The 14704-nt window shown below is 44.6% G+C and overlaps 1 protein-coding gene across 6 annotated transcripts in view; it reads left to right on the plus strand.

The window, feature by feature from the left end:
* The first annotated feature begins 5098 nt into the window (after positions 1-5098).
* MAP3K20 (mitogen-activated protein kinase kinase kinase 20) overlaps positions 5099-14704 on the plus strand; it is a 92533-nt gene continuing 82927 nt past the window's right edge. For 3 of the 6 annotated variants that reach the window (XM_038142862.1, XM_038142858.1, XM_038142863.1), the window contains exons 1-2: positions 5160-5296; positions 11850-12039. In XM_038142862.1, coding sequence (XP_037998790.1) covers positions 11881-12039 — 159 coding nt within the window. In that variant the 5' untranslated portion in view covers positions 5160-5296; positions 11850-11880. Of the gene's footprint in view, positions 5349-5401; positions 5863-11381; positions 11628-11849; positions 12040-14704 lie in introns of those variants that run through there. The other 3 variants (XM_038142861.1, XM_038142859.1, XM_038142860.1) reach the window with 3 other exon arrangements.

Consider the following 14704-nt stretch of genomic DNA (forward strand, 5'->3'; position numbering starts at 1 on the left):
TTACAGCTGAGTATAATGATCGACTAAAAATTGTAGTGCCAGAAAAAGATAAGAAAATAATTTTTGTAAAACAATCAAGAATTGGATTTCTTGTTAATATTTTGCCATCTCATGGCTATCTCGTTACTAATTATATTTACATTTTTGTAGAAATTACATGTTCTTTTTACACTGAACACATGCCTGATCAAAAGACAGTGTACAAGCTGTAACATGCCAGTCCTGAAAACCATTGTGCACAAAGCAGGTACTTGATCCACACCCACTGCACACCAGCATATTCTGCCACATGTCTGTATTTAATCATTCTGGTCTATGTTAAATAATTTTGTGCTTAATACTTTTACAATTAATTAATATTTAATAGTATATTTATAATTTCATGTTAAATATACCATATAGGCACTTTCATAAAATCCTTACTTAAAAATTAAAAAAAAAAAACCAACAGGTAAGAAAACAACAACAAAGATGGGTCTCGTAGATGGATGATGGTTGGTGCGAGCTCTTTCTTCATTTCCCATGAATGGCAAGAAGAAGCCACTTCCCACAGGACACCAAAGACTGGGCTGCTGAAGCAAACAGGAATCATGGTCTCGGCTGTGCGAGCATGGGGACTGCATGTAGCATCATGCTGGTGTTTGTGGGTGTATGCTCACCGCCTCATGTACACCAGGAATGGCAAGATTGCCTCTGAGCCAATTCCAAAGACAATTCCTTAGATTTTCCACTTGCTATCACCCAGAAATAGAAAAGGTAGCTTATTTTGGCTAGCAGTTGTCATGCAAGTTGTCTTTTAGTCATGAAACCGATCCTGCTAGTTATGTTATGGGGTGTAACTGCAGAGGTGTGTGATTGCAGCACGTGTAGACATACCTGCACGTATTTCAGTCTGGAAAGCAAGCAAAAATAATGTAGAGAGGGCTTTCAGGTGAGCCATTTTTCACCTCTTCCAGATCACAAACCTGATGGAACAAATGGCATAAACCTAGTGACACCATGTAGTTACAGCTAACATTGCTCAAACTAGCTAGATTAACACTAGCATACACTAGTGCTACATGTTCTATAGCAGCGTGTACAACCTTCCCAGTATATCCCGGGCATGACTTCCACCATGTTTTCTGGCCAATTTTTAAACTAGAAATGGAAGCAAGCCATAGCAACCAAAGAAGCAGTCGTGCTTCAAAGAAACTGCTGTGTTAAGCCTGAGATGAACTCTGGGCCAGTCTTGAAGTAGAATTGAAAAATACAGAGCAGGTGTCCACCTCCAAATTATCTGTGTCTAGAGTTTCACACACAGTTTAAACTAGCATAAACCACCACACTGCTAAAAAAGCACTTCCAGGCTCTATCCCCTCTCAGCTGCTTTTATCAGCCCTTGCTCCTTTCCTGCCTTTGTGCTGGCACAAGTCTTTGTGCAATTGCCTGATGACCTGCATTCTGCTGAGTGAAAACTGATTTGTTTTCTCTGCAGTAGCTTCTCCTGCACAGCCCAATTCCCTGTGCAGCCATGCAAACACCATGCTGGCAGAAGGTGAGGTGGGCAGCACAGCAGCAGGAACAGGGCTCAACAGGTAGGGCAGGGCTGTGCCTCGTGCTTTTGGCTGGCAGGATGATTTAAACCGCCTGGACATATGCATGACACAGTATTTTCCATGTTGAAATGAGGTGAGACGTCATTACACAACCTGTAATGAGATGTAAAGAGACAATTCATATGAATCTTTTCAACTCTAAAATTGACTTAAAAGTTGCTAGAACTGCCTTTATCCTTTGCCAATTTTTGTGGCTTTACAATAACTTTTGTTAGCTTTAAAATACTTTCTTTTTCTCCCTATCTCATATTGATTGAAGAAGACTGAGATTAGGATTTGAGCTCTCCAGAGATAACTTTTGAGTTTCTCTGTTTGAGTTTGCTGCCTCAGAAAGGAGGGAAAACATACCACCAATGTGTTGGCTTACTGTTTTAGACAGAAAGCCAATACACTTAAGAAATTGCCATTGCACTGGTTTCTAATCTTTTCTAGATATTTTTAATTTCATTTTCTTGATAATGGAAAAACAACTTGAAAATATCCAGTCTCACTAGCCAGAGGGGAGAAAGTACAAGCCCCAAAATGCACGCTCAAAACCTTGTAATAGTTTCAGCTTCACAACAGTGAGTCACTGGGGTTGGACAGTCCTTGTGCAGACTTTTTTGCTTTCTCTTACTTGTCCCCTACTAGAACAGGTGCAATTATGTGATTTAAACAAGTGGCATGTTAACGCATTGCCTGGTGCAGACTCTGCACTCCTACTCTTGAAGTAGGAAATATTAACCACCCCCTCATTTCTCATGTGCTACCAGAATAGTTTATTTAGGTCCTGCAGCCAGGGCTTAAAGTCAGATACGATAAATCCCTACTCTACACATACACAGCCATGGAAAAAATGCCCAGACAAAGCACAGTATGCAAGAGACCTCTGAATGCATATGCTCAAGGAAAATTCCTATGAAACAGGTGATTTAACATTCAAAGAGATTTTTAAATCATTTGACTAATTGGCAATTGCCTGTGGCAGGAAGGACAAACACTTCAGTTACAGCATTTAAGAGACTAAGTATATGGCACCTCTCCTCCTCCAAAGCTTAGTTTCATGTGACTTGTGTTTGATGCTTGTGTGTTCCTTTAAAATGTGGCACCTTTGACTGGAGGCTTCTCCAGGCTCACTACATATCAGTTCATAAGAAAGCATAGGTGCTCTCAGATCAGACAAGAAGTGCCTGAAACTGCTGTACCCATGGGAAGCCAAAGCATGCTGACCTCCCTCACTGCTTGTCCTGGCAATACTGAACCTATCTGGTGGGCAAAAGGGGGTCACCAGTGCCTGCTTTTTGACTTTCTTACTGCCTTCACATGCTTTCTGCACTGAGTGCTTAAGATCTTGCTGAACTTTACTCCTATTTTTATAGTTCAGTGAAATGCTTTATTTTAAGCACAGAAAGTATTAGTACTTCTAAAGGGAATTAGTATTTATTGGGTATCAGAGGCTTTCCCCCATGTTGTATTAGTTGTGCCGAACTAATACAACATGGGGAATGCCTCTGATATCCATTAAATAATTATATTTCATGAATCAGTAAAGTGTTCTTCCATGATTCACCTTGATACCGTACATCTTTGAGATGCACAATTAATGGATACGGTTCAGTGGGATGCTGCACAGCTCTTTGTGAATCATTGTGCTACACAACTGGTTTTATATGGCAGATCTACACATGCATGTAATAACAGTAAAATATGAGAGAGAGCGAGGAGCTGCAGTTCTCCAAAGAATATAAAATCTCAATGTACAGTCAGCAGTAGATGACCTGGGGAGTGCAGAGTAAAGCAGCGCTAGGCGCTAAGTCTTGCAGACAAACTGTATCATACAGAAAATGTGCTGTCACAGCCACGCGATGTGCTTACCTCAACTGAAAAATTGTCTGCTCCCCAAGTATTTTGAGTCTCTTCCTTTAAGTGTGACAGCAGTAAGTTGTCTTATTGAAACAGTAATAGGATGATTCTATTTGCAAAACGTTTTCTGCAACAGCAGAATACCTCAATGCCATTAAAATGTTTGGATAAGAAGCGGTCTGTATTGCTGTTTCATTTCTGACCTGGGCAGCCAGGGAGTATGAACGAAGGATTGGGGGAGGTTGGTGGGGGGTGGGTGGTTACAATTGTCAGTCAAATCCTCCTCTTCTTCCATATTCCTGAAAGGAGGACTGGCTGTAGGAGCAAACCTGCTCCCTCCCTATTCCTTGGGACCTCCAAAACCTCACCTCACAGCATCATGGCAATCCCAAATGATACCCAGGAGTTAAATATGCTGCATCTTGGGATAACACCATCCGAGCCCCCATGGCACAAGAAAATGAAGCAGGGTTTTTTTTGTTATCTTCATCTGGTCATTTTGGTAAAAAATTTAGCCATACTACTTGTCACAGAAGTGGGAACCCTGGAAGGAAGAAGCTTGTGCTTCCAAAGCTGTGGCCATGGCAGTGCATCCCCATGCCCGAACTCCCTCCACCTGCAGTGATTCAGCTGCACTTGTCCAGTGGAAACACTTGAGAGAAGAGGCCCTGCTCAGTCCAGAGGCTCTTCCCAAGTTTGGCACAGCTGACCAACAAGCAAACAGCCACTCTGCCAGAGACTGACCTCCCTGGGCAGTCCGAGCCTGGAGGGCCAACCCTGTCCTGGGGTACATCAGGCACAGCATCACCAGCCAGTCAAGGGATGGGATTGTCCCGCTCTGCTCTGCACTTGTGTGGCCTCACCTCGAGTGCTGGGGGCAGTTTTGGGCACCACAATATGAGAAAGACGTAAAGCTCTTAGAGGGTGTCCAAAGGAAGCCAAGAGTGATGGTGAAGGGCCTTGAGGGGAAGGCCTCTCCTGTGTGAGGAGAGGCTGAAGGCGCTGGGTGTGTTTGTCCTGGAGAGGAGACTGAGGGGAAATCTCATTGAAGAGACAACTTCCTCATGAGGGGAAGCAGAGGGGCAGACACTCACCACTCTGCAGTGACCAGTGACAGGACCCAAGGGAATGGCCTCAAGTTGTGTTAGGGAAGATTTAGATTGGATATTAGCCAAAAGGCTCTTCACACAGTGTGGGGTTGAGCACTGGAACAGGCTCCCCAGGAAAGTGGTCACAGCACCACGCCTGACAGAGCTCAACAAGCATTTGGACACCATTCTCAGGCACATGGTGTGGTTCTTGGGGATGTCCTGTCCAAGGCGAGGAATTGGACTTCATGGTCTCTGTGGGTCCCTTCCAATTTAATATAGCCTGCGATCGTGTGATCCTGAGAAGCTGATGCTCCGTCCCGCTCGCCTCACGCCAGCCCCATCACAGCGCTCACGGCGTGGGTGCAGGGCGCGCAGGCCGTGAGGGGCCACGGGCGCCGTACGACAACGCTCGTGTCCCAGGGCGGGGGGCCACGCTCGCCTCCGCCCGCCGCCCCTGCAGCCCGCGGGGCCGCTCCGCGACGGCACCGACCGCCCTGCGCCGGCACCGCGCCCCCTGCAGGCAGGGCACCGCGCCGCCCGGACCCCCGAGCCGGCGGCGGCCGCGCCTCCCCGCGGGGCCCGGCGCGGAGCGCGGGGTGGCGCCGCTGCGAGGCGGCGCGGGGGCGGCGGCGGCTTCGGCTCCCGGCACCAACCGGAAGCGCGGGGGACGGAGCGGGAGACGCGGTCGCGCCGGTTGTAGCCTACCTCGCCGGCTCCGGGATCGGCGCCGCTCGGGTCCCGCCAGCCCGGAGCCCCTCGGGAAAGGTGAGGACGGCGAAGCGCCCCCCGCGGAGGCAGCGCCTGGGGAGGCGGCGCGGTGGGTGCCCATTCGGCTGGGCGGAGGGAGGCGGCGGGCAGCGGGGCCGGGCCGTGGGTGTCCCCTCCGGGTTCGACGTTTCCCGTGCTAAAGCAACTTCAGAAGCTCTGTGAAGGGAGGCGGCCGGCCGGGCACACGGCCTGACCTTGCGTCGCCTTGGTCCGGCCGCGCCGCCTAAACGCCCCCGTGGTCAGCGGCGCCCACGCTTGGCCGCGCGGTGGGACGGGGGTCGGGAGCCGAGCCGTGCCCCGCTGGGCGGGCAGGGCAGGCCAGGGCAGGGCAGGGCAGAGCGGTGTCCGCCGAGCGGCAGCCGGGCAGGGCGGCCCGGCGCGGGAAAGGTGCTGCCGGCGGCGGCCGCCCGTGAGGACGAGCAGCGGGACTCGGGCAGCCGGCGTCCGGCCGGGGGCTGCTGCGCTTGGCCACCCCTGCCCTCCTCAGAACGTCTTCAAATGCCGCGCACCTGCTGCATTTTGCTGGTGTTTTGGGCATAAAATCCGTCGGGTTGGAATTTGAGGTGTGACTTTCATTCCCTCCGTTTTTTTCCTTTTTTTTAAGTAATCTGTCGTTCTTTGGTTTTGCTGTGTTTGCCTAAGTTAGCTCGTTTCCAGCAGTATGATCTTTTATTAAGCTCGCGTGTGTGAGCTATCTATTACCCTGTATCCAGCATGCTCTGCTGGGAGTTTTAGCGACAGACCCATCGGGAAAGCCATGGATCATTACTTTTTCTAAGTTCCAGAAGCAGAAATAATTTGAAAGCACTGGATTAACTGGGTCACTGCCCGAAAACATCATAGCTTTCTGCAGGAGGCATGTGGTTAGATGTTTTCAGAACTTTGGCCTGGAATTGTAAGTCCTCTGAAACCCACTTATTTTATCTATCTGTAATGTGCTTCGCATACCGGTGGCATTGTGTTAATAGTGGTAACCCTGGAGAGCCTGGCTCACTGTGAGGGGAAGACAGAAATGTGGACAAAACTGAGGCCCAGGTCCTGCCGTCTGGCCTGTGCTGGGACCAAGCTGCACTATGGGCCTGGATGCAGGCTTAGCTGACTTGTCTTTCTTGCGAGCTGTTGTGTGTGTACTACTGGCAGGCATCACTTAAAAGGTATAATGTAAGTGAAGTGACCGGTTTAGGGGTTTTCTGAGATAAAATGTTTTTTATTTAATATTAAGTCTTTAAAGCCTTCAGTCTCTGCCATTGGCACAGCTTGGCTTAAAAATTATTCTTTTCCTCAGCAGTCAAACTGTTTAGGTGGAGTTGAGCGCTTTTACTGTAGCAATGGTTATATAAATTAAAATAAAATTAGAAATGTTATTAATGGAAGTTATGCAGAATTCTTAGGTTCTGACAAAGGACAGGCTCAAATGTTGTTGAGTCTGTAACTAAGGTAGGCAGAGCCATGCCTCCAGTCTCACCATCTGCAGGACTGCTACTCAGTCTGATTAAGAAAGTTTAGGAGTTGTAGGGGTTGTTGGCTTTAAGATTAGAAGATTATGATATATTTAATTTGGATTTGTGCTTGGAGTTTGTTTACATCTTATCGATCAACAGTTCATTATATGATTAAGGGTTTTTTTAATTTATAAAAACCTTTTTTTCTGCAGCATCTTTTGTAGCTCAATGTCACTAACTCCTTTTCTGTTTTCTGTTTGGACAAGACAATGGTAAACCATGTTTTGGTGTTTGAGGGTGGTTTTTTTTGTTGGACTTTTTTTTTTTTTAATACATATTTTTTTAAAAACTCTGTATAAATATACTGCTGAAAAAAATCCAGGTTGGTATGCTCAAGGACTGCAGGCCTTTTTGGATACAAAGGATGATTTGGGTCTAAAAATGGATGGTCAAAGATCCTGAAAGCAAATGGGCTGTTTTGCCAAATAAGGAAACTTGGCACATTCAGCTGTGTATTTTAAGATAGCACAAGTGTGGTGTGCTACTACTTTATTGGCAATATGTTGGCAGTGTGCCTTCTTGCAAGAAGCATTGAATGCTACTTTGTGGGACCACACAGTAAAGTGAGGGGCAGGGAGTTGCGTGGTTGTTTCCCATAATAAATTACAAAGGCTGTTCCTGCAGTAATTGAATACTTGAGCAGCGTCAGGTGCACGTGCAAGATGAGAGATGCAATTTTTGGTCTCGCAGCCACGCACTAAACAAAGTATGAGTTGCAGTTTCTGTGCAATTTGTAAATTATTTCCTCCCTCCTGTCTCTAAGTCCCTCAAGTGGAAGCTGCCTGTACTCTGGGAGCAGTAGCTGAATGACAAACAGCAGGGTCTTCTGTTTTGTATGTGGAATAAAGCAGAGTGTTGGACATGGCAGCACTTTCCCTACATTGCAGTTTGTAGGGAGCTGGAAGGTAGAAGTGTTGTGTTGAGTTCTTCCAGTGTTGCTGTGCTAAGATGCAGGGCATTCTGCAGCAGGGTCCTGTGTGCCTGGGGGGTTCCCTTGCCTTGGGGAGTCTAGAGGAAACAGCAAATGTGGGATCTTTGCAGGGCCGGGACCCTCACATGGGTTAATCCCCTTAAGGGCTGTAATGGCAAGAAGCTAGTGACGGTGGATGGTTTCCTACACCTGCATCACTGGTGTACTGAACTGAGCTTGTGGTGACATAATGTGGTGACTTCGCTTGCTGCAAAGTGACTCTGTGTAATAGTCCTGACGTGTTGCATACTGTTGTTAAATAATAATTTCAGATGTTAAACACTGCCAAGTGCAACTCAGATCTCTTACTTTTTGGTATGAAATGAACAGCTTCCAACAGCATGCTCAAATTACTATGTGGAAAACAAAGAGCCAGGAGAAGATGCAGATGTTGCTGCAAGATTACAAGCTCATGCTAACTATTAGAAATAAAACAGAAAAAGGAAAAAATTATTTTATCTCCAGGAAGATCCCATAGGAATAATTGAAATAACCAGCAGTTTAATTATTTCCTGAAATACCTGTCATTCACTGTTTCTGAATTGTCATGTTTTCATTTAATTAAGAGCAAGCAGCAAAGTCAGTCAATGCAGTGTTTACCTGCTACACAGTGGTGGTACTTCACCTGAAACCGTGAGTGGGGAAGGCGGTGCGGGTGCCAAACCCTCCTGAGCTGTGTGCAGGGAGTTGCTGTAAGGCCCCAGGCCTGGAGACTGTGTTGCTGCTCTCCTGTCTGCAGAAGTGTAAGATGCAAAAAAAGTGCCATGTGTTGTTGGAATGCTGTGCTTGTTTCAGATGCAGGTGGAGGACTATAGAGTTTAATGAAAATACCTGATGTAATTTTTTTCTCTTAACCAGTTTTATAAACTCAGATTGTTAAATATCTTTAAAACAGGATGACAAGTTAATAACTGTGTGTGGATTTGTCACATGCAATTTTAAATCTAAACAGTTGTTTTCTCAAACATAACACAGAGATTGATCTTTCTTTTTGAGGATTGCCTACCTTGAGTCCAAAAACGTGGAGTAATGTTTAAACAGGCCTGTTGTTTCATCTAGAAAAAGAAAACGAATGCAGCCTGGTTTTAATTACAGATCTCTAAATAAAGAGTGTCTCTTGTAAATCTCCTCTACTTTCTCTGGAAAAAAAGCATCTGGAACAACCTGATGCCAACCAATGAATCATTCTTTAAATAACATTAACTTATTGTATGCTGGTGCCCTAAAGTGTCTCTACAACTACCTAAAAAGAGGTTGTAGTCACGCAGAGATGAGCCCCTTCTTCCTGACAACTAGTGACAGGACAAGAGGACATGGTCTTAAGATGTATCAGGGGAGGTTTAGGCTGGACATGAGGAGAAATTTCTTCACAGAAAGGCTGATTAAACATTGGAATGGGCTGCCATGGTCTAGTTGACATGGTAGTATTCGGTCATAGATTGGACTCAGTATCTCAAAGGTCTTGCCACCTGATTCATTGTGTGATCCTGTGATCTGCAGCTGGCCGACTGCTGTAGGTAAATTTGAAAATGAGAAGGTGTTTAAAGAATGAATGGTAGCTTCTGCAAGTGCTTGTGTGCTGGGCACTGCATTGTGAGTGCATGGAAATTGAGATAAAGTTTAAAGCAGTAAGAAGGACCCATCAGAAAAGTACACATTTGTGTTTGTCAGGTGTCTGGTGTGCATGTTATTCTCTGCTAGTAATTTTCAGAAATCAAATAATTTACTGGTTTGTACGGTTGGTTTGGTGGTTCTGGGTGAACAATAATGGTAAATAATTTGACAGCTCTTCAAAGCTATTGAATTCAGATAGTGAAGCCCAGAAATTTCTTGCCTGGGATGTGTTTTTCTTTTCACTTGGTTTCCTTTTCCTTCTGCCATCCCAAATGCAATGATCTGTTTTCAGCTATTCCCACCTTCCTGTTAAATTTATTATCTAGTCGGTGCATATGCTTTTGCCTGTGAGTAACATCACTCTTCTAGCTAATTCTGTTGTCAGTAAGGAAATTGTTCACTCGAGTGTGATTACCTGTGTGCATAAATATGTGCAGGGCTGTGGTCTTAAATTGTGAGACTTTTGAGTTGGGAAGTCAGTCTGTTTTATTTGTCTGTAAAGTGTCCCATATGCTTGATACACCATGTACAGAGCATGAACTTGAAGTAACTGCTGGAGTAAACAATGCAATTGAACGTTTGTTTCTGAAGATCTGCTAATTTAGCAGCAATGGCAAGGAGCAAAACATTAAAACATCTCTTGGTTTGTAGGATTGACCAATTTCCTTTGAGCTTTCTCTACAGAAAGCGTGTGCAGGCTGTGCAAAAGATGACTCTGGGATGGCAGGAAATTACAACAGCAACAAGGTTAAAACAAGCAGAGAAGGTCAGCAGGACAGTTCAGGCACTTGTATTAAGGAAGAGGCTGCAGAGCATTGGAAGAATGGACTTTCTTTCATATCCTGCTGGTAACCCCTGCTCTGACTTGCAGCTCTGGCGAGAGAGCATTCATGTTCCCTCTTCGGGAGCTCTGCAGGCCGGCTGTCAGTGAAAGGCTTGAAGTCGGCTCCTTGCTAAAAAGCCTTCAGCACACATAGTAAAGTTGTCATGGTCTGGTCAGCATTTATCTTTATGGGTGGTCAAGAGGTATAAAATGAATCAGGCAGTTTCAGAGAAGGCTCTGTTATGTTGTGTGTAGAGAAGTGTTGATATCATCATCTCTCCTTTGGAGAATAGCTGCAATCAAATAGTGCCAGAAATTCCTGATCAAACAATATCTCAAAATTTTAATCAGAGTAGGTACACCATCAGGAGAGACAGGGGCAAATAGTGCCTTTGTGTTTGTTACGGAAGGGACTGGCATAAAAACATTCTGGCAGTCAGCAGTACAAGGAGTTAACACAGGTGTGTTTCTCAGCTCTGGAAAACACATAACGTGTGTTTTATCTCAAAAAGCCCTATGGAATGGAAGCTCTCGGAAGACATAGTATATTTTGCTACTGTAATTTACCAGTGAAATTGGATGTGTAGTTTTCACCATCAATGCAAAATCTCTGGTTCTTTTTTTGCTTGTTTTATTAAAACTAATCTCTCATTTTATGCTGATAAATTTCTCTCATTTTATGCTGATAAATTTACTGTCATTAATTGCAAGTATAATAACTTTTGCTGGTAATTAAAACTACTTTGTCTAGGCTGGTGCATCTGAACTGAACCCACAGCAGACTTGCAGATGGTTCTGGAGTATGCCGTGTCCTGCAGTCCCACTAAAGACCTGAGCTTTCTGATCTTATATCATTAAAAAAAGAAACCTAAAATTAGTCATTGTTCATGCATTTAGGTGATAATGTTTCTTGAAATTCGCTACAGCCATAAGCTTTATCACCGTGAAATCTCGGGGAAGGACATTCTGTTCCCCTGTCAGCGGATTTGGGATCATCTCTTGAAACTGCCGACGCCAGTCTTGGCACAGGCTGCAGAATTTCACATATTGTAACCCAGATGAATTACCCTGTACTCGCGCTTTGTTACAACGTGCAAACACATCTGAGTCACTCAGGAAGAGAGATTTACCATGGCCAGGATTTTCCACATCCTTGCATGAAGGGCTCCGGCCTCGCCCGGAGCGCTGCTGGGCGCGGTGTGTGCCGCGGTGCCGCTGCTCCCCGGCCTGCGTGTGCCTGCCTGCTGCGGGGCCAGCGCGGCCCGGAGCGCGGCGTGCCTGGCGTGCCTGAGCGGCCAGGCCACCCGGAGCCGAGGGCACGCTTCCTGTCTGTCCGCCGAGAAGGCGGCCACGTGCCTGCCTTTTGCAGGGCTGCTTCCAAGGTGTTCGGGAAACGTCAGGATCGCTCTGAGAAATACTGTTAGTTGTTTCTGTCCCCCAGCTCCTCTGGATAGATTGTGCGAATCATGCAAACTTTAGCACTCCCTGTTGGAATGCACCTTCTTAGTCTCTTTTCCTCCTGTGGTCTGTGGATTTTACTGAAGTGTGCTTATGATTCAGATTTTGGGGTGACTGAGCATGGGTAAGAAAGTCCATAAATCTTTGGAGCATGTGCATTAATAAAAACTTTTCTCTTCACAGGTTTTGCTGTGGTATATTTTGTCATTATGAGATGTCGTCTACCAGTGCTTCATTTGTGCAAATTAAATTTGATGACTTGCAGTTTTTTGAGAACTGCGGTGGAGGGAGTTTTGGGAGTGTCTACCGAGCCCGATGGATTTCTCAGGACAAGGAGGTGGCAGTAAAGAAGCTGCTCAAAATAGAAAAAGAGGTAAAAGTTTACTTTTCATTCACTTTGTCTGCTGTGGTAACAACAGAGATTCTTCTCTAGTGTTTTCTATCCTCTAGGTAATGCAGGCAAACTACCTTGGGATTTTTGTTTGTTTAATTACAAAACTCTGTAAGCGGTGATGTTACAGTAAGGACATAATGAGCAGTCCAAGCCGAGGGGGCTGATTCAAAGCACTGTTGTTTAACCCTTCACTGTTGTTGCCCACTTTTTTTGTTTTGCAATTCTCCTTTACCTGGCCCTAAAGAGAGCTTGCTGCACCTATGGAGCTACTAATATCCCTTTGATACCACCAGCATGTTGCTAAATAGGAAGAGGTAGTGTCCCTGTCATTATCTGATTCCATTTTGTCCTCTTGACGTCTGCTCTGTGGTTCACATCTCTGTGTTCACTGCAGGCTTAGAGTTGTCTCTTCCATGCCTGATGAAGATTTTGATCTAAGGCTCCACTAGCTCCTAGTTAGTCATAGCTACATAGTCATAGCTTGGTTTTGCAATGAGGTAGTTTTAACCCTAACTGTTCTGCCAGTCACCTTCCCCTGGGGCGTCTTGTGACCTGGAAAGGCGGATGAGTCCTTGGCAATCCTGGGGGAAAAGGCAGAATTAGCTTAGTGCACCTTTACCAGCTAAGGTTGGTTTGTTGTTTGGTTGGGTTTTTCTTTTGTTTTTTTTTTTTTTTTTTCAAAGCTTTTTAAATTTGCCTAAAAGTCCTTTTGTCAGTTTCAGCAGAGATGTGGTGTATGTGGTCCTCACAGTGCTCCAGTCTGCCTGATGGTCAGCACCACGGATGGAGCAGTGAGCACAGCCCACTGTAGTGATGGACAGCAGAGTTACTGGACTGTTGTTCCATCATGACTATATGTAACTTGTGTGCAATCTCCTCAGACTGTTGTAGGAAGACAGTTACAAGCTGGAGGACAGCAGAGCAGTGCCAGGCATAATAGACTTAGTAAATAATTAGACACCAAAGTTCATCCGCTGCGCCAGCAGCCGAGCTGCCATGATTGTGTCATGCTTAGTGATGTAATAAGCATGTTTGATCATGATTAAGCATGTTGCTGTCTAAAATAATGTAAAAGGATTTCAAGATTTTTCTAGGACTATGGAAGATTTATACATTCTGTCCAATGTCAGTTTGTGCTGTTCTCTTTATTTCTACTATTTCTTAATATCAAAAGATACATGAAAAGTAAAATTTGAGCTATGCAGTATCAGTAATGTGCTCCTTAAAAGTAACCTGGCTGGCAGTCATGGTCCTGAAATACCTTTATTGAACATGTGTGTTTCTGAAGGAGTTACACCTGTATGTGTGCTAGACCTGTTACGTACTTAAAACATTTTTTGAAAGTAAATTTAACAGCAATAATACTATGTCTTGTGATGGCATAGAACTTAATGGAATGGGAAAGGATGGAGGAAGGAAAATCCTGTGTGTTACTTGACTCAGTTGGACCATTCAACAAAAACACATTTTTTAAAGACGGTGCAACACAAAGTTCAGCTTGGAGTAGCAAGTAACACAGCTTGTATAGTAGGAAAAGGAAACAATATGCCAGAAAGAGCATATTATAATGTAAAGATTTATTTAGGGATTAATGAAGATTTGCAGCTCAGTAAGAGTTCATATGTGTGGTTAGGCAAATTTGGTTAATTGTTTGGCATATGCAAATCAGGATAAAGTAATTTGTAACGACCAGGTGTGCTTTATCTTGCTTTATCTATGTAGCACTGGAAAATTGTTGTTAGGTGTATGTGGTTCTGTTCTGTTTAAAAGAGTGTCAGTGAACTATAGGAGCAGCCCAAGGGAATCTACAAAACATCGAATGGAAAGTTAGTGTGGGGGTGTCAAGAGGGGGTGATGAATATTATCCATCAGGTTGAACTGACAGAAAGGGAGCAACTGCCTTCCATCACAAATTTGTTTATTTTTCTTTGGACTGGTTATAATTTGCAACTTAAACTAAACCAGACAGGTTATGGGAACAGCTTAGTACGGGCACTTTCTCTTGGAAGTTTTCTGGAAAGGCAGTGGAGGAACAAGTGGTGATGCCTGAAATAAATCCGACAAGCTTTGGCAGAACTTTTCTGTCAACAACCTTAGAGAATTAAAAAGTAAGAGCTTATATACAAAAATTGCATTTTTTATATGGAGAAAATGATGGGATAGTTTAATCTAGTGCATAAAGTTGTTGCAAGAACTAGTGCTTGGAATCTGCAGCCAGAAAAATTAGAATGGAAAGAAAAGCACAAATTATCAGGAGTGAGGATGAGTAACACTTGGCACAGACTACAAATGAAAGGAGTGAAGATGGAGGATCCTTTTCATCTGTCTTCTCATTGAGATGTCTTTTTAGACAATTGTTTTTGTCAAGTTGTTGAGCTTAACACAGGAGCATTTTGCTGAAGTATAGTGGCCTGTGCTGTACCAGAGGCAAACTTGGTGGCCAAAAGGTCTTCTGACCCTAATGGCTCTCACATGTTTACATATGTAGCATCTTCATTTGTAGTGATGACAATAATGAATGTCTGTGACTGAACTGCACTGAAGTCATGGTGAATTAATGACTCTTCTGATATCAATACAAAAATAACTTGCTGTAACTCTTGTGTATCTGTGTTTAGTAGGTACTTGGATGCTTTTAGTCCAG

Source organism: Motacilla alba, chromosome 7, assembly GCF_015832195.1.
Source record: "Motacilla alba alba isolate MOTALB_02 chromosome 7, Motacilla_alba_V1.0_pri, whole genome shotgun sequence".
NCBI lineage: Eukaryota > Metazoa > Chordata > Aves > Passeriformes > Motacillidae > Motacilla > Motacilla alba.